This window comes from Siphateles boraxobius, unplaced genomic scaffold (genome assembly GCF_051911475.1).
Source record: "Siphateles boraxobius isolate OS27281-9 unplaced genomic scaffold, OSU_SipBor_1 18, whole genome shotgun sequence".
Taxonomy (NCBI): domain Eukaryota; kingdom Metazoa; phylum Chordata; class Actinopteri; order Cypriniformes; family Leuciscidae; genus Siphateles; species Siphateles boraxobius.
The window spans coordinates 11,029,908-11,053,399 of record NW_027508788.1 but is presented as its reverse complement, the minus strand read 5'-3'; the positions used below and the strand labels follow the sequence as shown (position 1 = coordinate 11,053,399).

General features: G+C 36.5%; 3 protein-coding genes and 2 non-coding genes across 7 annotated transcripts in view; 4 read left to right on the top strand and 1 right to left on the bottom strand.

Moving 5' to 3' along the window:
* The first annotated feature begins 235 nt into the window (after positions 1–235).
* crcp (calcitonin gene-related peptide-receptor component protein) lies at positions 236–4,464 on the top strand. The gene is made up of 6 exons (XM_077233542.1): positions 236–308; positions 1,553–1,589; positions 1,724–1,822; positions 1,945–2,039; positions 2,338–2,395; positions 3,573–4,464. Exons 1-6 carry the CDS (start codon positions 301–303, stop codon positions 3,708–3,710), a joined length of 435 nt encoding a protein of 144 aa, XP_077089657.1. The 5' UTR covers positions 236–300; the 3' UTR covers positions 3,711–4,464.
* A 157-nt stretch (positions 4,465–4,621) lies between these two features.
* Positions 4,622–23,492, top strand: part of tpst1l (tyrosylprotein sulfotransferase 1, like) — a 72,443-nt gene continuing 53,572 nt past the window's right edge. The window contains exons 1-3 of one of the 3 annotated variants that reach the window (XM_077233531.1): positions 4,622–4,875; positions 6,694–7,821; positions 10,586–11,643. In XM_077233531.1, the coding sequence (XP_077089646.1) occupies positions 6,986–7,821; positions 10,586–10,793 (1,044 nt within the window). In that variant the 5' untranslated portion in view covers positions 4,622–4,875; positions 6,694–6,985 and the 3' untranslated portion in view covers positions 10,794–11,643. Of the gene's footprint in view, positions 4,876–4,929; positions 5,008–6,693; positions 7,822–10,585; positions 11,644–23,492 lie in introns of those variants that run through there. The other 2 variants (XR_013204950.1, XM_077233532.1) reach the window with 2 other exon arrangements.
* On the bottom strand, positions 11,784–11,855 carry trnaw-cca (transfer RNA tryptophan (anticodon CCA)). The gene has a single exon. It is a non-coding gene; the product is annotated as a tRNA-Trp (tRNA).
* Positions 12,197–12,268, top strand: trnae-cuc (transfer RNA glutamic acid (anticodon CUC)). Its single transcript has one exon. It is a non-coding gene; the product is annotated as a tRNA-Glu (tRNA).
* Positions 13,530–22,854, top strand: LOC143741127 (polyunsaturated fatty acid lipoxygenase ALOX8). The gene is made up of 15 exons (XM_077233490.1): positions 13,530–13,670; positions 14,572–14,747; positions 15,925–16,138; positions 16,229–16,310; positions 16,925–17,014; positions 17,128–17,243; positions 17,332–17,504; positions 17,596–17,739; positions 17,866–18,069; positions 19,345–19,431; positions 19,543–19,712; positions 19,793–19,914; positions 21,701–21,801; positions 21,901–22,071; positions 22,178–22,854. The coding sequence occupies exons 2-15, from the start codon at positions 14,610–14,612 to the stop codon at positions 22,355–22,357; spliced, it is 1,992 nt and encodes a 663-aa protein (XP_077089605.1). The 5' UTR covers positions 13,530–13,670; positions 14,572–14,609; the 3' UTR covers positions 22,358–22,854.

Here is a 23,492-nt window from a genome sequence, read left to right as displayed (position 1 = left end):
TTTTTAATCAATATGTTTCTATAGAAATGCTTTCACAACATTTCAAAGCCGTTCAATATCCGTGATTTATTGATGGGTTTGAATTTTGAGGGTTTAAATTGATTTATTTTGTTGCCAGGGGGGAAATATTATAGTCAGATTTGTATTAAAATTATTTTTAAAACATTAGGGTTTAATAGTTACAGGAATACTTAAGCCTATAAACAAATGTGAACATCACAACTGGGTGGGAACGTTTAACAGAAAGCTTCGTTTTCTCGCCGGATCGTTTTTAGCTGTCGAACCAACAAGGAAAGCAGGATGGAAGTGTAAGCGGTCTAATTTACTTCTAGACGTTTGAAGTCAAACTCACTCAACCCATATAATAGTTGGTATTTTGTTGAAAACAATAGTATCTGTCGCTCTGATGAGTTAATTAATTTTCCAAATGTATAATGAACTGTCGATTATATGCGGCTCACGTGGTGGTCACTCTGTGCCGTAAACTCTGCATATGATGTACAGTAGTTCCAGCCATAATAACTCTCGGATAAACTTGATTATGAGCTGTTCTAACTAGCTAATCTGTTTGAAATACAATATATAGTCACCACTAATTGTTGAAATACATTTGGTTGTAAAGACTGTATAATCTTCATAGTACGTGTTGAATACGGCCGTATTGTATATGGCTAATAATATCGAGAGCAATTTGGGAAACTCGCAACAAATAATCAACATGAATAGACATCAACACGAACTATTAATCCAAGTGAAATAAAACTCAAAAAGATTGAAATACTTTGAGAGCAGCTCACACTGAATATAAGAAATCGAGTATTCGTAAAAAGAATGTTAAAACAGTTAACGTGACAAAATGTTGTCTTCTAACGATCAATGTTATATTAAACTCGATCCAGTTGATGGTGTTCACCAAAAAAACAGCCCAGTTTCTGTCACCACCTGAACTTCCTAAACCAGGGATTGTTCTGGAGAGCCACTGTCCTGCAAAGTTTAGTTCCAATCCAAACCCAATTAAACACACAAACCAGTTTAGACATACTAGAAACTTCCAGAGTGTGTTGAGGCAAGTTGGAGTTAAACTCTGCAGAACAGTGGCCATCCAGGACCGACTTTGTCAATAAATAGTGTTTAGGGCAGGAGTGTCCAGTGTAAAAAATATATATATATATTATCTGGTTTTTTTTGTAAATATAGTGCAGTCCCACTGCTCACACACATGCATACATTTCAAATGCACAAAATGCAGTGGTGTTTGTTGCAGTGCTCCAAAGTGTTGAGGCTAAAGGTAATTGTAACTTTTTATCTCACAATTCTGCCTTTTTCTCAGAATCGCGAGATATAAACTCTAGAAAAAGTCACAATTGTGAGACATAAACTCGGAATTGTGATATAAAGAGTCAGAATTGTCAGTTAAAAAGTCGCAGTTAACTTTTTTTTTTATTAATCCGTGGCGGAAACAAGCTTCCATAAAGGTCTATTATAGCTGCTGTTAAAATACTTTTAGATAATTTAACACAAGTTAATCCTAATTTAAAAATTTTGTTTGTAGGAGGGACGCCAATGCTGCAATGCTGAGCAATTATGAGGTCAGTATGCATTTAACATTTTTAGATTCAATTTGGACCCATTTGTGTGTTGAACATTTTAAATGTGTGTGTTATCAAAAATGCATGCCTGCAGTTTTTTTTCCTGGCTGTACAAATGCCCTCTACTCCACCAGGTCTATCAGCTGCTGACAGACCTGAAAGAAAAAAGAAAGGAGATGGTTAAAAATAAGCACAGCACCGGGCAGCAGAATCTCAACACCATCATGTATGAGGTGCTTGTCTTTGATGTGACTTAAAGCAAAGATGATATTTATATTTCCATCTTTGTGAAATTGTTTTCTTCAAAATCTTCCTCACTCATGCCCTTTAACATTTGATGTATATGCCTCAATAGACCCTGAAGTACCTGTCCAAGACGCCATGTGTTCATCAGAAACCAGAGACCGTGAAGGAGTTCCTCACTGCCATGCTGCCTCACAAGCTCACTAAGTTAGTTTTGGTTCTTCTTTTTAAACAATTGCTTTAGACATTTTTGTATAGAAAAAAATGTATAGACCTGTCACAAATGGGTATATTGTGACAAATGCAGACTTTGTCACATTAAATGCAGTGTATTACAACCACTTTCTAACTCTGAGTTTGAGATGCATCATTATGAAGATTTGTGTCATGTGATGTGTGAGACTACATTACTCGTCTGAGTTGCTTTTTTGCACTTGATAATGAGTGAACCTGGGTTTTTTAGCCAAGAGTTGACTGCGGTTTCTTTTTCTGTTCCTGTTTAAAGAGCTGAAAAGCTGCAGCTCCTTAACCACAGACCCCAGACTGCTGTTGAGATCCAGCTGGTGAGACACTTTCATAACCTTCCTCCTTTTTTACATCATTGCCAATTTCTTGAGAAATACTGAGAATGTGCAGTGCCATTCAAACGTTTGGGAACAGTTAATTATTTTATAAAAAGAAATGAATACTTTTATTCAGCAAGGACACATTAATTGTAACAAAATTGACTGTAAAGACAACATGTTACAAAATAAATATCTATTTTAAATAGATGCTGTTCTTTTGAACTTTCTATACACCAAAGAACCATGTGACACTGTTTCAAAATATTACTGTTTTACTGTATTTTTGATCAAATTAATGCAGCCTTGTTCAGCATGAGAGAGTTTAAAAAACGAATCTTATCGACCCAAAATGTTTGAACGATAGTGTATAAGCAAATATTCACATTGTGGATTAGAAGTTAAACTTAAAGGAAAAATAAGCATACAAGAATATAAAAAACAAATAACAATGAAATTGAAGTGGTAAATGTATTTTCAGATAAACAGAATTTATTCGTCCTTGACAAAAAAATCAGTGGAATATTACATATAATAATATAATAGTATGAGCATGGTTGTGCAAGAGTAATATATTTTGCTATCTACTAATTACTACTTCAACAGTGTAATTAGATTACTGTACTAATTACTCTCTCTAAAAAATATTGCATTACTTATTACTAATAACTTTCTAAATCCCAGGTCAACCTAAACCAGTTGAACAATACAAGGATAGACATGAAACTGCTCTTTTAATTCTTTTAAATAAATAATATAAAATTGCATAAATTATTCTTGAACTGACAAAGTATTTAAAGGAAGAAGATTACATTAAAAACATACGTTTTAACAGTAGATGTTCAATTTTGATGTCAAATCCACTATTGTTTAATATGGAAGTAACTATAATCAAATTACAGAAAAATTAAGAGTTATCCCTTACTTTTTCAAGGGAAAAGTAGTTAAATTACAGTAATTAATTACTTAGTAATGCATTACACCCAACACTAATTAGGAGTATCATTATTAATATTATTACAAGGAAAATGTTATTAATCTGGTACCCTGAAGCTCTATGATTTATCTGTGCCCCTGTAATAAACTAATAGAACAGATTGTATAGAGAAAAGACTATTTTCTGAATGGCCAGTGCTGGATGTTAGATGTATAACCTATATATGACGTAACCTTACAGATGGTAGAGGAGAGTGAGGAAAGACTGACAGAAGAACAGATTGATGAACTAATACAGAAAGTCACAGACATCCTGCCTGGTGACCCCCAGAACGAAGGCGATGCATCTGCTGACCCTGCGATGGAGACAGACCAGTAGCATCAGCCCTGGAAACACAATGATTTTTTTTTTTTACATGCTTTCAATCGCAAACACAGAAGAAAATTACATCAGATTTGTTGACAGTGCTAATACTTTAGTATATACTGTTAATCTTAATCATATAATTAATATTATACATAAAATATATTCTCTCTAAAACATTATATTAATGAAAATATGTCAGCCATAGATGGGCACATTTAGAGCAAAAAGTGATGTCTATAAAGTGTGTATTTATTTAACCCAATGTATATATTGAACAGGCACATGAAACCATATATAATTCTGTCAGCATTAGTAGCTTTTCAAACCCATTTGCAGTTGCATTGATCTTTGTTCAGAGGGGAAGTATAATCTTCTGGAGTCAAGACAATCTCACTTCCTCTACAAAATCCTTCCCGTATTGCTTCTCATTAATTTGGTATTTAATTATGTTGTATTATCTTCATTGACCCTTTAAAAGTGTGAACAAAGTGATTGAACAAAGCAAACCTTGTCGTTTATCAACTGTCTCTATTGGCCTGTGTGATTATGAGATGTAGTGTGTGACTGCAAGTTTCTACTGAGCTCTTATAACAATATTTTTATCCACAAAGTTGTTTAATGTGATACTTTTGTCATTTGTCTCACAAACGAATTATAAATAGACGTTTTCTAATTTCAGCCCTCCACAAACAGCATGAAAACACTGAAGTTGCAAGTCGCTATTTTCTAATAAATCTGACATATTGATGAAGACATTGATTAAAAACATTATCATTGACAATTCTTCTGATGAGAAAAGAGACTGATATATATATATATAAATTCGACAGGAATTTGATATATGACAGCAATGACATGTCATAGAGAAAGCCAATGAAAAGCATCTGATTGGCAATAGACGTTTGCTGTAACCAATGAAATTTGAGAGTTCTTCTATAGTGCTGTTGTAACTGGTATGGATTTAAAACATCTGCTTGTAATTCAGGTTTTCTCTTGAATTTAAATCGTCTGACAGTGAATCCTTACATATAGACAGAAAGAAGATTCATGAGCAATGTGCACGCGGTGAAAGACTATCTCTCAACGTCAGCTTGATAGCTCCGTTTACACCATCGTTACGTCTGCATTTCATCAGAGACACTGGAGAATGTAGGATTCGAGTTGCACTTTCTGTACGGTAAGACGCGTCACGCTCTTGAACTATTTAAACTAAGAGTTGTTGTTTTTTTACGTGTCGTGACTGTTTCACACATAGTTTCCTTGTTGCAGGCCGCCAGTCAATCGTGCTGAGGAATAACTTTGATCTCAGGTAGATTGTCTCGGATTTCCCTTACGACCATTTTAAACGTCTTCGTGTCACAGCTAATATATCCAAGTGATATCAACTATAATTATGAGCAAACCTATGCATATCACATTTATTCAAGTGAAAATGTGTTCAGCTATGTTTCAACTATACACGGTCATGAATCATGATCGAGCGAACCGACCACACATTGTAGCTCTGTCGACTTGTTGCATTATTGCAGTAAGGTTACGCTCACGATTCCCTCAAATTACACGGCAACGATCTGAATCACTGAATATATTCTGTCTGCAACACTTTGCGAATTCGAATCCTGATGTTATATCCAAAAATGCGGTTCAATATTGAAGGCGCTTAAAAATGCTAGGTTAGAATGCGTTTTCAGACGCATGCAGTCTCTTGAATGATGAAGACCACCAGACAACAACCAAAGTAGCGAGAAAATACACTGTTTAAAGCGATTAATACTTTTTCCTGTTAAAATTCTTTCTTTTTTTATGCCGAAACAACTATAGGCTACTAAGTTAATCTTACGTTGATTTCACTGAAATGTCAAACCACTGTGGCACTATCATAACTTTTTTTTTTTTTTTTTTTTTTTTTTTAAATGAGTGTCATCGGCTCAACCATTGGCGTGAGTCAGGGGCGGTACTGTTTGTTCAACCAATGAAAGTTCAAGGGAAACCTGTTTGAGAACCGTCATTAGGTCTAAAATACTAACAAATAATTGATTAGATTATTAATAGGCACATTATTAATATGATGAATTTATTAAATTAGAGTGTTCATAATAAGCAACTACAGGTTGAGGTTACAAATTTGCATAATGCACGCACAAACATCTCTATATCAGGGCTTTATTTTCCAAATTAAATTTCTACGTATGCAATTTAATCCTATCACGTAAAAGGCCACCCAGAATAGCCTATGTGCCATTTGCATGTGGCTTCAGTTCCTAAATTTTTCTGTAAATTTAGAATAGATTTTAGCATGAAAGTTCTAGATTTGTTTGGCATTTAGTTGTATTTTACTTATTTATATACATTTTGTTTACTCCATTTGCTTTAATGTGGATACTGATGAATCAGTTTAAGATCAACTATCCGGTGTTAGAGTTTCATGTGCATGTGTGTTATTTGGGAAACTAAAAGCAATCACTAAAAGCAACCACTGATGCTGCCCACAACAGGATGCTGGTGCTTATAGGTGTGCGTGCATGTTTAGCCAAAGTTTCATGTTCACATTTATAAAAGGTGCTGTAGACACCTGGTTCTTTTTTGTTAGTGAAGAAGTAGTGTTGTCCTCATTACAGCATATACTGTTGAATAATGAGTCTAAAAGGTTGGGAACCACTGTACTAGATTACTCCACTTTGACCTGGACAACTTCACAATCTTAAACTACACATGGTACCTAAAAGATTGTCAAGATACACACACCATTCTTTTCACAGATTTTACATGTTTTTTCTAGTTACATTATCCTTTATAGTGTTTAGGCTTGCATTTTATGCGTAGTTCTTGAGTTACAAATTGGCTAACTCTAATTGTCTAATACCATTACGGTAATGTTGTACTGTAATGGTATTAGATGTGACATTTAATGTAACCTGAGATGCACAATAGTAGCCAATGCTGAAACAGACCTGGCAAAATCTGTTTTTGAAAGCGTTTTTCCTTCTTTCTACAGGCACAATGGTGCTGACAGAGAACATAAGGCTTGACTTACCAAGTCTAAATTTATTGAAGCCCCAGGCAAGAGCCTGAAGAGCTGCTGGCTGGAAAAAAAATTTGCACATCCCTTCCCTCCCCCATTAACTTTTACCTAAGCTACATTCTTTCACCGTGACCCTTTCTGGAAAGCATTGACTCTGTCTTTCCAAGATCCCCCGTGACCTTTTCCCCCCTTCTGTTTTACCAGTTTTGGCGATCTCATTCTGCTTTTTATAACCACCAACCACATTCTCCCCTAACTATAAGTCATGAGAAAACAAACATGCAACGTTCTCCTGATCTGCGGGGTCATCAGCTCCATCACAATATTTTATCTTGGCCTCAGCACGATAGATTGTCCAAATGCCCGTTCTCGCATGGCACAGCACGGGTGGGTAGTAAACATACACGCTGGCAGAAATCTGAGTGACCCGTTACAGCTCCCTGAGGAGTACAATGAGGAAACCCCTCTCATTTTCATTGGTGGAGTCCCTCGGAGCGGCACCACACTAATGCGTGCTATGTTGGATGCTCACCCTCTTGTTCGGTGCGGAGAGGAGACCCGGGTCATCCCCCGGCTGTTAGCCATGCAGGCCACCTGGAGTCACTCGGCACGTGAGCGGCTCCGTCTCAACGAGGCTGGCGTCACCGATGAGGTCCTGGACTCCGCTGTCCGTGCCTTCCTGTTGGAGATCATAGTGGGGCACGGCGAGCCCGCTCCGAGGCTCTGCAATAAGGACCCGTTTGCTCTGAAGTCCCTCTCCTACCTCTCCAAGCTCTTCCCAAAAGCAAAGTTTATTCTTATGCTTCGCGATGGCAGGGCCACTGTACACTCTATGATTTCCCGCAAGGTGACTATCACTGGATTTGACTTGACGAGTTACCGGGACTGTTTGGTGAAGTGGAACCGGGCAGTGGAGGTGATGTATGACCAGTGCCTGGCTGCAACTGATGGCAACTGTCTGCCCGTGCACTACGAGCAGCTGGTGCTGAACCCTGAGCGAGTGATGCACAAGCTCCTTCAGTTCCTGGATCTGCCGTGGGACACCGCTGTGCTGCACCACGAACGGCTTATTGGGAAAGTTGGAGGAGTTTCACTGTCAAAGTGAGTGAGTTTGGCGCTTTGATATATTGGCTGTCACACTTTTGAGAGATTTTTTTTTTTGGTGATGGTGATAAACAACAATATATAGCCTGTATTAAAATATTTTGTCTAAATAATTCAAAGTAAAACACTTTGAACCGGTTTCACAGACAGGGCTTAGATTAAGCCAGGATTAGGCCTTAGTTTAATTAGGACATTTTAGTAGCTTTTATAAACGTGCCTTATAAAAAAAACATTACTGGTGTTTACTTGAGATAAAACAATGGCACTGATATAAAGTAGTCAACATTTGAAGTGGATCAAAACCTTTCATCAAAGTTATACATGAATTTTGAACAATACCCGTTCTTGTCTTAGGACAACTTTGATGAACTTTTTTGATCCACTTCAAATGTTGACTACTGTAATTTAAAGGTGCCATAGAATGCATTGATACAATATTTTAAATTGTTCTCTGATATCTACGTAGAAGGTATGTGGCTTAGGTAAGGGCAAAAAGTCTTCAGATACGGTTTTACATATCCATATATACAACTCTACAATGAATTGGGCTGTTATTACCTCATTTGGTACGGTCATGAATAATAATGTTTAGCTCTGCTCTGATTGGCTGTTTCACAGATTTGTACGCAGGAGCTGTGATGTACTCTGAAATACAAACGTGTAAAATAATCATACTTCAGTTCTCAAACAAAAAATATTTAAACAAATTGACTGGATGCATAGTCAAATGACAATCGTTTTCAACTTAAGTGGTGGAGAAGGCCACGTGAGCGAGTGAGCTATCTGTAAGCAACCAAACTAACCTAGTTAGCTCCTGAGTTATGTGTTGTTGTTGAAATATGGGCTAAATTATAATACTACCCGACAAAAGGGATTGACCGATGTATCTACAGTTGTGTTTTGTAGATTTATATGACAACACGGGCCCCAAATAATATTAACCTCCGTGTAAATAGGTCTTCATACTATTTAGTTTTCTATGCTTGTTACTTGGAGTTTGCTAGTTGGCTAAGGTTAACGTTACTGTAACAGCATCTTGAGTTCGATCTCGACAACTTGGGGAAAATTATTGTTAATATTGTTAGCTCACTAAGAAACTTTCAATTTAAACAGAAATGGCTTCAACAGTCAAAAATCTTACTGCTTGCGGTAGGGGTTGTAATGGCAATATAGTTGGAATTGCCCCCTTCTTCAGGATCAAATGATGAGCAAAACCTGCTTGATATTGTCACAGGTTCGAAAAACTGTCAGTGGTGATTTGGGCAGAGCAAACTAACAACTTTGAATTAAAATGGTGCGATATCCTGTTGTAGATAAACATCAACCATGCCTGTTGACAGTACTGTTCTGTGGGAAGGGTATGAAAAGCGCAGCCTAGAACATAACATTTATATCCACGATCTGCCATTTTTGCTATTGTCCTTGTTTGCTTTTTCACAATGCCTGCAGAACTTCTGATGATTCGGCTGTGCAGGTCCATGTCTGGCCTAGAACATGGGCTGGTATATGCAAATTTTGGGGCGTAAATATTAATGAGCCTGACTGCAACGTGCCCGTTTTTCAGTGGTATTTTGCAAACATGAGATTTACATATGAAGGAGGAAACAATGGTGTTTGAGGCTCACGGTATGTCAATTGTATGTGAATTGGTTACCATGACTTATTCATTTGTGTCCATGTTTTATTAATTCGTTCCCTCATTTAAGTTAAATCGTGGCATATTAAACTAATCTGTTCCCTCATTTTCTAATTAAAGGCCGGGAGCCTGGAATACACTAAGGCCTGGTTTCACAGACAGGGTTTAGATTAAGCCAGGGTTAGGCCTTAGTTCAATTAGGACATTTAAGTAGCTTTTTTTTTTAAACGTGCCTTAGAAAAAAACATTGCTTGAGATAAAACAATGATAGATGGGACTGGCTTGAGCCTTGTCTGTGAAACCAGGGCTACATGATTTTTAACATCTGGGCATCACGCACTAAATAACTGAGAATCACACACTCAAGCACATGTCCCTTATCATTGCTAGGAGGTATATGACAAATGAAAACAATGTGTTTTAAAACCAGCTCAAAATATGTAACGTGTTTGATATCCTCCGACTAGAAAGAATCATAGTCTGAAGCTAGAAAATCTGCAAATTGTTGACTCCTGACTGTAAGTCTGGGCAAAAGTCAAAAATAGTGTAATCCAGCCTTAAAATGAAGACATAATTTACCTAAAACATAGGAACCTAATACTTGGCCACAATATCTTTTTTTCCCCATATGTAATGTGCGGGGCTCTGTATTTCATAGTGATATATACTTCAAAAAATATAAGTAAAAGAAAGAAAAACCTTCCCGTCAATAATTTATTTCACCATTTCCTTTTACCTCTTTGGCTTTTCCGGACAATGGGTCAGACATGCAGGTTTACGTTTCAAGAGCTAGGCTAGATTTAGCATTCTCAATGTAAATATGCCACTACATTGTAATATGATATGTAAAACAAATGGCTTAGGGGTAAATGGGGTGTTTGTTTGACCAGCAAGTATTTTCAAAGACATCTGGTGAGCACTAATTTCATCACAGTCCTATAATAATGGAACCAATGGTAGACGTTAAAAGTTCTTTGTAATTGTCAGTTTGTACTGCACTTAACTTCTAGAGGGCAGGTTATCTTATTTTCATGATGTTTTAGGCAAGCACTTAGGGCTTGTCTGCAAGTCTTTCTAAATCTATATGATTGTTCATTGTCTCTTTTATTCCTGTTTCTCTTACAGAGTGGAACTGTCAACTGATCAAGTCGTCAAGCCAGTGAATGTGGATGCTCTGTTTAAATGGGTGGGCAAGATCCCTGCTGATGTGGTGAATGATATGGCCAGCCTTGTCCCGATGTTAAGTCGTTTAGGTTATGACCCCCTGGCCAACCCGCCAAATTACAAGCCTGATCTCTTATTTCTGAACAACACAAAGTCTATTGTGAAGTAAATCCAAAATTAAAAGGTTCTCTGTGGATACAACCTGTGAATACTTGGAAGCAATAAAAATTGTGCATTTTATAAGCACGCAAAGCCTCTACTTGAATTAATATGTAGGATGACAAAACAGAGCCGCAAGCACCTGTTTCTTATGGCGAGAGTTTCATAAAGTGATCAAATGTTCTAAAACCAAGTTCTAATTATGTATTGTAAGTCATCAATTAAATTAAATTTTGATGTTTTGTGTTTTGTAGATGCTATGATGTTGCTAATGTTGTCAGTCTAATGACTGTATTGTGGTTGTCTTTTTATTATTTTTGTATGTGTTAATGCATATGTGTCGTGGTAAATGTTTTCCAAATGTGTGTCCAAATATCACACAGGAAATGACGCTTGTTGAAAGAGGAAGTCAACAGTTGCACAGAACTACCACTTTTTGCTTTGTTCTCTTTGACTGCAGGAGTATAAAGGATGTTTAGACATTTTTCACAACCGTAAAATCTCAATTTTCTGTAGGCTTTTTATTATGAACTTATGATTTGCCTACTTGACAATATGTTACAAATATGCAAGTGTGGGTATCTGCAGGTCAGAATAATGATTGTGCCGAAATGTAAGAGCCTTGTTAAAAGTTCTTTACAATTAGTTACAACTAGTTTGATAGGTGTAGGGCAAGGGTTGAAGGACTTCGGACATGATATCTGCTGTATATGAACTCAGTCCTCAACATTCCTTCACAATAAAAGTCCAGTAACATGACCAGTCAGTCTCATCATGTCACTTTTTGATGCCTGTTGTTGTAACACTTTTTGTTACATAAAAAACATGTATTTATTAAATGTTGGTTATTTCTAAAGAAATCCTGTGTGTACGTGTGTGAGATACTTTATTGTTATGTAGTGTATTGAAAATCACATTTACAGGACTTTTAAAAAATGCTTTACTACGTTTCATTAGCGAATCTATTTGTTATCTCATTGAGGAGAGAAAATAAAAGCGCTGACCCCGACGTGATTTGAACACGCAACCTTCTGATCTGGAGTCAGACGCGCTACCGTTGCGCCACGAGGTCTTGTTGAAGGATGCTCACTTTACATAATACTAGAGTTTATACAATTATTTATTCATTCCCCTTCAGATTTTATTAAAGTCTATATTGGAACACAAAACATTTTCTCAATTTCTAAGCACATTGATCAGTAATAAAACTTTTTATCTACGACCACACTATTTCCCAAATATGTTAATTAAAGTATATAAATTAAAGACGGTAACTTGTGTATGATTTTATTATATAAAACCGGCAAAATAAAATTTTAATCGCTACAAAAAAAGTCACATTATTTGAAAAAAAACCCACAATACTATTTCAGGGAGTCTACATTTATCTACTTGAATCACATGAACTGTATGTCCCTGGTGGTCTAGTGGTTAGGATTCGGCGCTCTCACCGCCGCGGCCCGGGTTCGATTCCCGGTCAGGGAACATTACTTTTTTTTTCTTCATAAGTTTACAACTATAACATTGTATATATACAACAGTTGTTAAACATTTTTTTCTGAATTGCTAAAACACTAAATCCCATTCTCTGAACCAAATTCTCAATTAGCTTGAACCAGTTTGTCGAATAAATCACTCTTTCTGTAAAACATTAAACAAGTCCAGGTAGTTAAAACACTGTTTGCAACTGATGCACTTATTGTCACACAGTTGTCATCGGTTACACACAACGATTTTTTTTTTAGAAATTGTTCACACTTATTCCAAATAAAGAGAACAAACCAACTAATACAAATCAGTTTAGAGGCAAAATTGACCCAAAATGTTGCACTGAGTGAATGTTGATACCAATAATGGATGGAAACAATATACTGTAAGAGGGAGAGAAGGAAGAGTATGTGTGTAAGAGGTGATGAACAAGGAGGAAGAGGAAGATGATGATGATGAGGAACAGTGTGGAGAATGTTGTCAAGGCTGGATCTGACTTTATGGTTTCTCCCTTTCCCTGCAAAGATGATATTGTCTGTGATGCGGACCCGACATGAAGACGTGATACTGAAGCAGAATCAATTTCTCTCACTGACCTTGGTTCTGCACTTGCACAACTGTAACATGCTTTTCCTTTAGAGTTTTTTTACTGTAACCTTTTTGGCTTTTACAGTTGGGTCACTGTATTTTCACAGTATGCAAGTGCTGAATATACAGACATTCACAACTATACAATATTCAGTACAACACTTGCAGTGCATATACATTTTTTTCACCTACGTACGTTTTCATTACTATACTTTTTTACGTAATTGCGAAATATTTATACTTGTTTCTGTAACTGCATGCTTTGGGTTCTGTGTTCTCCATTTTTCTCTGAAGTCTCTAATGAATGATCTGTAGGCTCTAATATTTACTCGCTGTTTGTATGATCTGAAAGCATTGTTTGATTTTGAACACAGATAAAATAGTTGTAAGGCAGTTGTTTTATTTTGCCAGAAGAGTCAGAGGTTCTCTGAATGTGGTTTGAAAATTTGGGTTTGTGTTTAAGGTTTTGAGAAAGTGAGCGATGGTTTCAAGAAATCTGTCTTTAGAAATTCAGAAAAACTGAAACACGATCATAATTATTTGCTGATCCACTTTACACTTACAATAAACGTAAATGGAACTTCCATATAGCAAACTTGCAGACTACATGAGTCACAAGTTCCACGTGCCACAAAAGAACTTACAAGTCACAACTCTTCAGAATTAAAATAACCATAAACGCCAATGATATCCGGAAGAGCGCGCGCCTAGCCTCCTCTCGCACGCGATTGGCTGAGGTCGTGTGATAATGTGATAAACTGAGTTCCATCAATGCGCTCGGTTCAGAATCTTCAGCGACAGTATTGGCACGGTAAGTTCATTCAATTTTACTTGCGCATTTATTGTCTTTCGTGTTGTTTTTGTATTGATCGTGTCATGTTACCGCGTTTAAAGCATAGTTTGAAAAATATAAGAAGAAAAGCACTAAACGTTGTTAATCTAATAAGATCTAATGAGATTTGGCTTTAGAGTAAGTTGGCTAAGGTAGGCCTATATCAAATCTTTAAACTTTTTAAAAGAGTTAAAAAAAAGTTTTAATTATATCGTTTTGACGTGGCTTTAGTCCTTAGATGGAATGTATTGTTTATTTTGGCAAATAATGCATTTACAATTCAAATTCGGAATGCCGTTTTTGTCACATAGCGTTATATGCAAATATTTGCAAACAACTTACCATCTTCTAAAGATCACGATGATATTATAAAAATAAAGGAGTGAAAATACGAAAGCATAGGACTCTCTGAACTACAAATAGTTCGAATATTTTAAACTTATGTGTGAAAGGGTTAATATAATGTAACATGCCAGTAAATATATGCTACTCAGTGAGATTTTTGTGATGCATGCACCTGCGTAAACGATTAAATGTAAATGTAAAATATTAAATATCAGATATCTTGTATCAAACTCGTTGCTAGTTGGGAATTAACCTTTCTTATCATTGGATAACATTTGAATATTCCTTATTTATCCAAAAGTAATTTTCCTATTCACCCCACTGCTTCTGCTTCCAATTTGTTTGTGCTTCCTTCTTCATTTGCACATTATTTTGCTATGTTTCTGTCTAATATTTATTTTAAATGAACTACTAAGTAATTTAGAGTCCTTGTGATTTCATGGAGTCCATGCATTCATTTCCAGCAGTCTTGAACTCTTGTGAGTGTGTGTACTGTAAAGGTTGTTTTCGACTCACGCATGATTTCCATTCATAGACCGCACCTTTTAATTCTTGGGAACTCTATGGTGAGAAATGGATGGCTTTCATGTGACCATTCGAACCTCAGCATCTTCTCTCTCAGGAACGTATGGCAGCGTTTGGATCTCGTTGGTTGGTACTCTGTGCGAGAGCCCTCCAGTAAAAGTGGACCAGCGTCTCTTGCCAGACTCAGTAAGACATTCACCTTGTTTGGGAAGACATCACATGACTCTTAACACAGATGAAATTAAGGAAGTTAACAGTACGGGTTTAACAGTTTGCAAATACAATGAAACCATAAGAATATAAGCCTATACAGTTTCATTTGGCTTTTATTTTCTTTTTTGAACCACATTAACATTGTGCCTATTTATGTCAAAAACTAAAAGTCTCATTCATTTCAAATACATTAGTAGTTGTAATGCACAAGATATTACAACACAAACATTAAATAATTATTTTCGATTATGTACGCTACTGTTCAGAAGTATGATATGTATTTTTAAATATTGTAAAAACTGCAAAATCGTGAAATATTATTACAATTTAAATGAACTGTTTTCTATTAGAATATTTTAAAATGTAATTTATTCCACTGATGGCAAAGCCTCATTTTCAGCATCATAACTCCAGTCTTCAGTGTCACATGATCCTTCAGAAATTATTCTAATATGCTGATTTGCTTCTCAAGAAACATTTCTTTTGATTATCAGGTTGAAAAAATATTTTTCTGTAAACCCTGAGATATATTTTTCAGGATTTTTTGATGTGTAGATATTTCAAATGAACAGCATTCATTTGAAATAGAAATCACGTCTTAACTGCTACTTGATAATAAAAGCTTTAGTTTCCTTCTTTTTTTAAATCGCACTTACCCAAAACTTTTGAACGGTTGCGTACTACATAAACTATAACAATGTTTAGCAAGCACTTAACTTCCTAACACTCTTAAACCAATTTACACACAAACACTTGCAACCGCACACACGACAAATTCCTCTCCATTTCTCCTCTTCTGTAGCTTGCTTTCTCATCTAATTCTCTAATAAACTTGCCATTACAAATATTATTGGCTGTTCGACAAATTGCTTTTGTTCCTCTTTTGTAAGTCAGTTTGGATAAAAGCAACTGCTAAATGCATAAATATAAATGCAAATAATCTAAAAAAACAGTATCTAACAGCTCCAGTTCACTCCAGTACCTGCTAAGGCACTTTAACCCACACTGATATGCTAGCATGTAATATATCAAATGACTGTTACAGTAACAAAGTCATTCACTATGGCAGCAGTCTTTAATACTGTGATCCCATAGTAAATGAATCTAGCGCGAATGCAATGCAAATGTGCTGTTTTTCTTTTCGAGACAGGCTTGTACGGTTGTCATCAAGCCTAAAGAGGAAGTTGGTGTTGTGGTTCTGTTGAGACTCCGTCTTGAGGCTCAGCCTGGATTTCCGGACCTGGACTGGCACTGTCGGGATGTGCAGGTGAGACGAAGTTTTGAGGATCCTGAGACGGAGGTTTTTCCTTGCCATAAATGGATCCGGACAGCAGATGGTTGCGTTGAGCTTCGGAATGAGAAAGGTGAGCTGTGTCTGTTTATTTTCTTTCTTTCTTAAATTATTTTCTTTACTTTATATCAAATTCTCTCAATCTTTCCCACAATTCCTTTAGTCTGTCTGAAAAAGGAGGAAACATTAGCAATCCTAACCGACCACAGGGAGAGGGATCTCCAACATAAACAACAGTTTATAAGGTAAAACATTTTTCACACATCAATTAGAACTGCACGGTTCTGGATAAATTGAGAACCACGTTTTTTTGTTTCAAATTGAGATCACGATTCTGAACAGACAACTAAACAAAATAACACATAATTTACCAGAGGTTCTGGGAAGTTGTTAATTGCTGCAGTCTATTTAAAATGTAAATTATTTTAAAAAATCGAGTTGAGTGAATGATTCAATGACTCACTCATAAATACTTTGCTTGTTTTATTACTGGATGAAGCACCATGTTACTTTCAGAAAGTTATTTGCTCTATTGTGATAGCTTCCATAGACATCATTGTTTATATCCAAACTATAATTTTTTTTTTTTGATGATTTTAATATTTGCAACGCAGAATGAACAATACTGTGTGGTTGAAAAACTGTTTGTGAAGCTGTTTCATACCTATACATGTTAACTACTCTCTGGGTCAGCAGCTGTGCAAATTTGAATGCCGTGTGTTTTTTTTCAAAGGTCTAACAGACACAGGCAAATTGCTGTCATTTATCATGTGAACGTGTGGGCGTTTGAATCTAGATCACAATCTTTTAATGAATAATCGTGCAGCTATACTTACAAAATAAGTTTTTTTATCTGTAGATGGGGCACATTTGTCGAAGGTGGTCCTCACTGTGTAAACATGTCCAAAGTGGCAGCTCTAGGACTCAACTTGAGTTACATCCGTCAACGGTATTGTTGCACTGTATTATAGATTCAATTTAAACTAGTTTGATATTAATTCAATCTTATGTCACCTGAACTAAAATTCACAGTGGGATATTTTCACTTTGTTTGTCTGTCAGCCCAGTTTACAATGTGCACTACATAAAGGGTTTTATTGAAAGAAGAAGATCTTGGAGCAGCCTACAGGAACTTGAGACATTCTTCCTCTTCAATGGAAGAGAGAATACCATTGCCAGTATGCCAAACAAATAGATTGCATTTTACAAATTACAGTAATAAAACTATATATATATATGATTTTTTGCTGTGCATTTTTTACGTAGGATATGTTCAGGATCACTGGCATGAGGATGCATTCTTTGGATACCAGTGCCTAAATGGCTGCAATCCTTTGTATATCAGACAGACCCATAATCTGCCACCTAACCTGTCTGTCACTTCAGAGATGGTCAGACCTTTTCTACCAGAGGACTCATCATTGGAGCAGGAGATGGAGGTGTGTTTGTGTGCAAGTGTGACTTTTAGGGCATTTGTATTCATCACTTTGTAACATAATTGTCATTGTTTATAACATATATTTCCCACAGAGAGGACATGTGTATCTTCTGGATTATGAAGCGCTTGATCAGCTGCCTGCTAATATTATCAATGAGAAACAGACATACTTGTCTGCTCCCTTATGTTTGCTGCATTACAACAGACATGGAGAGCTAAAGCCCATTGCCATACAAGTATGGTTTTATAATGACTTGTTATTGTAATAGTCAGCAATCTGTGATTAGTTACACAAAATTCCTTTTGGCTGAGTTTTATTGACCAAATTAAAGCTGATATCTTAAACTATACTTATATTTCAGCTTCAACAGGTTCCTGGTCCACAGAATCCTGTTTTCTTGCCCTCTGATGCTGCACCGGATTGGTTGTTAGCAAAGATGTGGGTCCGTAATTCAGATTTCCTGGTCCATCAACTACTTTCCCATTTCTTGCGCACTCATCTTTTAGGAGAGGTGTGCTGTACCGCCATGCTCAGACAGCTGCCGGAGATTCATCCTCTACACCAGGTAGAAACAGACAATGCTCAGCCCAAAGATACAGAACAAATTAATTCATCTTCTCTGCTGAACAGTTATTTACAGAAGCCCTGAAGGCAAAGGTGAAATCATTTCCTATTTATTTTTTATGCTGTGTGAAAATGTGTTTCAATTATTCTACACACATATCTGCCACATAAGAAGGAAATGCTTTGGTAAATTGTAATTATGACATAAAAGTCATAATTATTGCATAAAACGTCGAAATTATGAGATGGAAGCCATAATTTAACAAAAAAAGACATATTTTGTAAACTTTTATTTTATAGGTATATGGAAGCCCATTTCCACAATATACTAAACAAATATCATGCTTTGGTAAATTATAATTATGTCATACTAAATAAAAATTATGCATATTAAGTCATGACACAAAAAGTATACATTGACTTATATCATTGACTTTTTAATGTAATGATTATGACATTTTATATCATGATTTAGACTTTTTAGAGACCTACCAATTTAGACTTTGTCTCATATTGGTGCTTTAGAATGTCATCATTTTTATATTTATTTCATAATTATGACTTACTATGTCATAATATTGACTTAGTATCTTCACGGATTTATTCAAAAGCTAATTGTTATGTTGGCTCAACTCAATTAATTAAAAAAAATGTAATGTCAAGTTAATTCAACTTGCAATTACTTAGTAGATTCTATTCTGTTCAATATTTTTTAAGTAAAGTATGATGAGTGAACTCATATATTTAAGTATAACAAAGGTTTTCTTTGTTGGATTTACTTAAAAAATGTGGCAAAAATTCATGCACCATTTTTAAAGTAAATTCAACACAACATTTTAATTTTCTTATGTGGGCTTACATATAATTACTTTTTGCCATCATTTCAACCTATGTCATCATTTTGACTTTTTATCTATTAATTATTGCTTAATAATATCTTATAATTGAGACTTTTTATGTCATAATTATGATTTACCAAATCATATTTCTTTCTTATGTGGTAGAAATGCTCTTCCATAGTAAACCCAAAACAATCAGAAAAATAATTTACTTTTCTTTACAGACATATACGATATAGACAATTCATTAGACAATTCATTAGGCACTGAAATAAAATTCATTTCACCCATTTTGTCTTAGCCTGCCGTTCCGGGCTTTTGTGGTTAATTGATTATTTTGATGCTTTAAAGAGTTGAATGGATTTACCATGAATGGACTTAAGAGTGAAAGTTTGATTTCGTTAACTAAACCTATAAATTGTGCCTTTGTTTTTCAGCTCCTGATGCCTCATATCCGCAGCACACTTCAGATTAACATTCAGGCGAGAGCCACTCTTCTGGCCACAAAAGGTGTTTTTGACAAGGTTGGTATTCATTTTCTACTTAATACTTTGTGAAGGGAGTGAAAGAGAGAATCTATTTTTAACTCCTGATTTAGTTTAATTTTCTAATGTTTATGTTTCTGTTCTCTATAGTCAATAGCTTGTGGCCTGGAGGCAATTCCTCTGCTGATGGCTCGAGCAACACAACGCCTCAGCTACAGCTCAATGTGTGTGCCAGATGACGTAAAAGAGAGAGGACTGGATGCACTACCTATCTGCTATTACGCTCAAGATGCTCTCAGGGTCTGGGACGCTCTACACAGGTACATCATCAGCATTCAGCATTTTCTGAATCTGTGTCTTTAGGTTTGAAGTAAGCACATGATTTGCATTTCCCATTCAGATTTGTTGCAGGCTGGATTCGTTTGTATTACTGTAACGATGAGGACGTCCAGCATGACTGTGAACTACAAAACTGGATTAGAGAGATCTTCACGGAGGGATTCCTTGGCCTTACTCACATAGGTTTGTAGGGGAATGACAGATAGGGCCTGTTTAAACCTGGTATTAAAGGTGCAGTGTGTGATTCTTAGCGGCATCTAGTGGTGAGGTTACGAAATGCAACCAACAAAAGTTACGGTGGCCGACAGGAAAATATGTCATCGTCTGAGACAGCAGAGAGTAGCCAGTTCAGCAATGAGGTTTCTTTACAAGGATAAATTAAGAAAATTTTGTTTACTTAATTATTCAGTAAAACTATATGTTATTGCGAATATTATTGTTACTTGTTCATAATTGTCTCAGTGTTTTATTCGCTGAACTAAGCTTGCTTCTTTGCACGAAGAGCAACATAGTAACGAAACGCGTTTGTCCGTTTAGGGCTACTGTAGAAACATGTCGGCGCATTTCAATGTAAGGGATCCGCGGTGTGTGTAGAAAGAAACTGCTCATTTTAAGTAAGGTCTTTATACACCACTGAAAACTTATTTTTCAAGGTAGTGATGAAACGCGCTCTGTAGCGCTGTGTGTTCGCTGTCGGCTACTGTAGAAACATGACGACACAATATGTCGACCTCCATAGAAGGGGTTGCCCGTGGTTACAGGAGTTAACGGGGTCTAAAACATTTTGAGCTTGTCCACTTTGGACCAGTTCCACAGGTAGTCGAAAAGGCATTTGACCGGATTACAACTGTAGTGTAAATATTCATGTGGTCGAATGTGTTCGAACTGCCACAAAAGACCGTCTTCTCTCCGCTTACTGACCTGATGCGTAAACATTACGGGAAGTGCACTAGCCAGACGGGATTAAACTTTGTCGGCTGGAGACCTGAGTTTGGTTTGATGACGAAAAATGTACCTAGCACAATGTTCTCTCACCATTCCTTTTTTCTAACATGCACTCACATCGCTCGGCGTGGGCGTCAGAGCAGAAAGAAAAGCTGCTGCTCTCCGTATGTTTTTCCATTGTCTCCGGTCGCATTCATATGTGAATTGCACAAGCTTATTTTGTCCATCAGATCAAAATATATGAAAAAACACATACATAGACCCTCCCATCAAAGAAATTAGGACAGTAAAAGAGACGGATTAAAACACCAGGTGTAAACAGGTCTCCCTTGTTTACTTGTGAACCGATCAACCAAAACGCATCTTAATACCAGGTGTAAACAGGGACTTAGACCACTAAAGAGACCAATATGCTCAGTGAAGACCAGGAGTCAAAGTTGAAGTCAAACAAGTTGACAGAGAGTTTACTGAAGACAAAGTTCTCCACACTTTCATAGGCCATAGAAAATGAGTAAGAGGACCCAGCCTCGAATTAACTTAAATATAGATAATCAGTTGATGTAATTTCTACATTTTTTCTTTGCAAATGTCTCTGAAAACATGACAAGGCTAGATTAGTTCAGGTTGTACGATGTCATGTGGTGCAACTCCCCAGAAACAATATTTTTTATGAATGAACAATTTATGATATATGAAAAAAAGAAATGTATAGCTTGAAAAATATATTTACATTTTTTAATAATTAAGATATGTACACACATGTGTTCAATGTTTAAGGAAAATATTTTATTATATTTTACTTGATGGTTACACCACATCAGAGTCATTAAATTTGATTACATTTATAAACGTTCAAAGCCATATGAAACCCGAAGCCTTCTAAGAACCCGAAACACATTTTAAAAGATTCTTTATCATGAACACTTTTACACGTCACTTTTACTATCCATCTACTCCATATATTCTTCATAGTGATGTAAAATTGCATAAAATGATCTTTGTTTTGCCTTCATATCATCTCTAGGAGTTCCACAGTCATTTCAGACCGCATCTGAAATGTGCAAGTTTGTAACCATGGTGATCTTCTCCTGCTCAGCGCTTCATGCAGCTGTGAACTTCTCTCAGGTATGTTCAGTTATTAATGAATGGACAGAGGTTCTCCAAAACAGCATATAATGTCAACTTAGCTAATGCAAATTTACGAAACTCATTCTTCACATTTAGTTGGATTTTAACCTTTGCATACCGAACAGTCCAGCGGCCATGTCACGCCCCCCTTCTCAGACCAAAAACTCAGTGTCTGAGGAAGATCTTTTCTCCTTCCTTCCGGAGGTGAACTCCTCTTGCCACGTCCTTAGTGTCCTATCTCTACTGTCTCAGCCTGCCATTGACTTTGTGAGTGTTTACACTGGCCTCCAGGGTATCGCTGCATGGACTTAATACTGTATATTTACTGTGGGATGCAGATGTGTTATTCATCCAGCCATTACTTTCTCTATAGGTACCCTTGTGCCATTATAATGAGTGGTACTTCCGCAGTGGTGCAACCGTCAAACTTGTGGAGGAGGTCCAGAGAGAGCTGAAGATGATAGCAGAAGACATCACAGACAGGAACAGCCGGCTGGTGTTGCCCTATCCTTACCTGTCTCCAGACTACATTGAGAACAGTGTGACTATTTGAGCTCACTGTCCAGCTGAAAATTGTGTCTGCATTTTATGGCCTGGTTTCACAGAAAGGGCTTAGATTAAGCCAGGATTAGGCCTTAGTTTAATTAGGACTTTTAAGTGGGCTTTATAAATGTGCCTTATAAAAAAACATTACTGGTGTGCATCTTGAGACAAAACAATGACTGTGACATTTTAAGTTATGTTAGTGCAATTTCCTTTCACATAAAACAGCTCAAACATGTATTTTAGTCTGGGACTTGCTTGAGCCTTGTCTGTGAAACCGGGGGTATGTGTATACAACAGAGTAGAATTAATTTCAGCTATACTTACATTTACAGCTTTAAAAGTTTGATATTTTGGGCTTGCTTTCAACAGTAGGCTACTGTTGATGAGGAATCAACTATGCTGTGTTTATTACATGTTTCTATGAAGAATACTGCATCATTCATTTTTCAAAGAAAATATAAATAAAAGTAAGAAAAAACAAATAAAAGTAAGGTCACGCCAAAAGAAGGTTTGTCTGTTTGTCACTGATTAACCTAAAATAAATCAGTTTATCCTAAAAACCTGCTATAAAAATGTGCAGCTATCAATCCTGGCATTAATTGAAATACAAAGCTCTGTCATAAAACTCTAGATGGCACAGGCTGATAGCCTATAGGTCCTTAACTCAATCTGCTTGCAGTCGCATCGGCTGCATTCGAAATTACATACTTCCCTACTAGTAGGCATAAAACAGTATGTGACAAAAGAAGTTTGCCCGAATTCACAGTACTCATAAACGAGTAGGCAAAAACTACCCGGATGACCTACTTCTTCTGGCGAGATTCTAAAGTGTGCATATGATGGACACTTTACTATCCCATGAGGCCACGGGAGAGCAGGCACGTGCAGAGGGGGGGGGGGGGGGGGGCTTTGGGTGCTCGAGCCCCTGCCCTATTTCAAAATAATCCAAAGTGCCCTTCTCAAACAAATATCAATGTTATTGTTGTGGTCAATAAAACAAAATGCATTTGATTATAATTAACATGACAATGTGCAAAAAACGAAAGTAGCCTAAATTCACGTTTATTTGACGTTTCTGTCAGTCTGAGGTGTCGTTGCTATAACGCGTTGCTATGGGTTGCGTCAAGTTGCGCCTTGCGCGT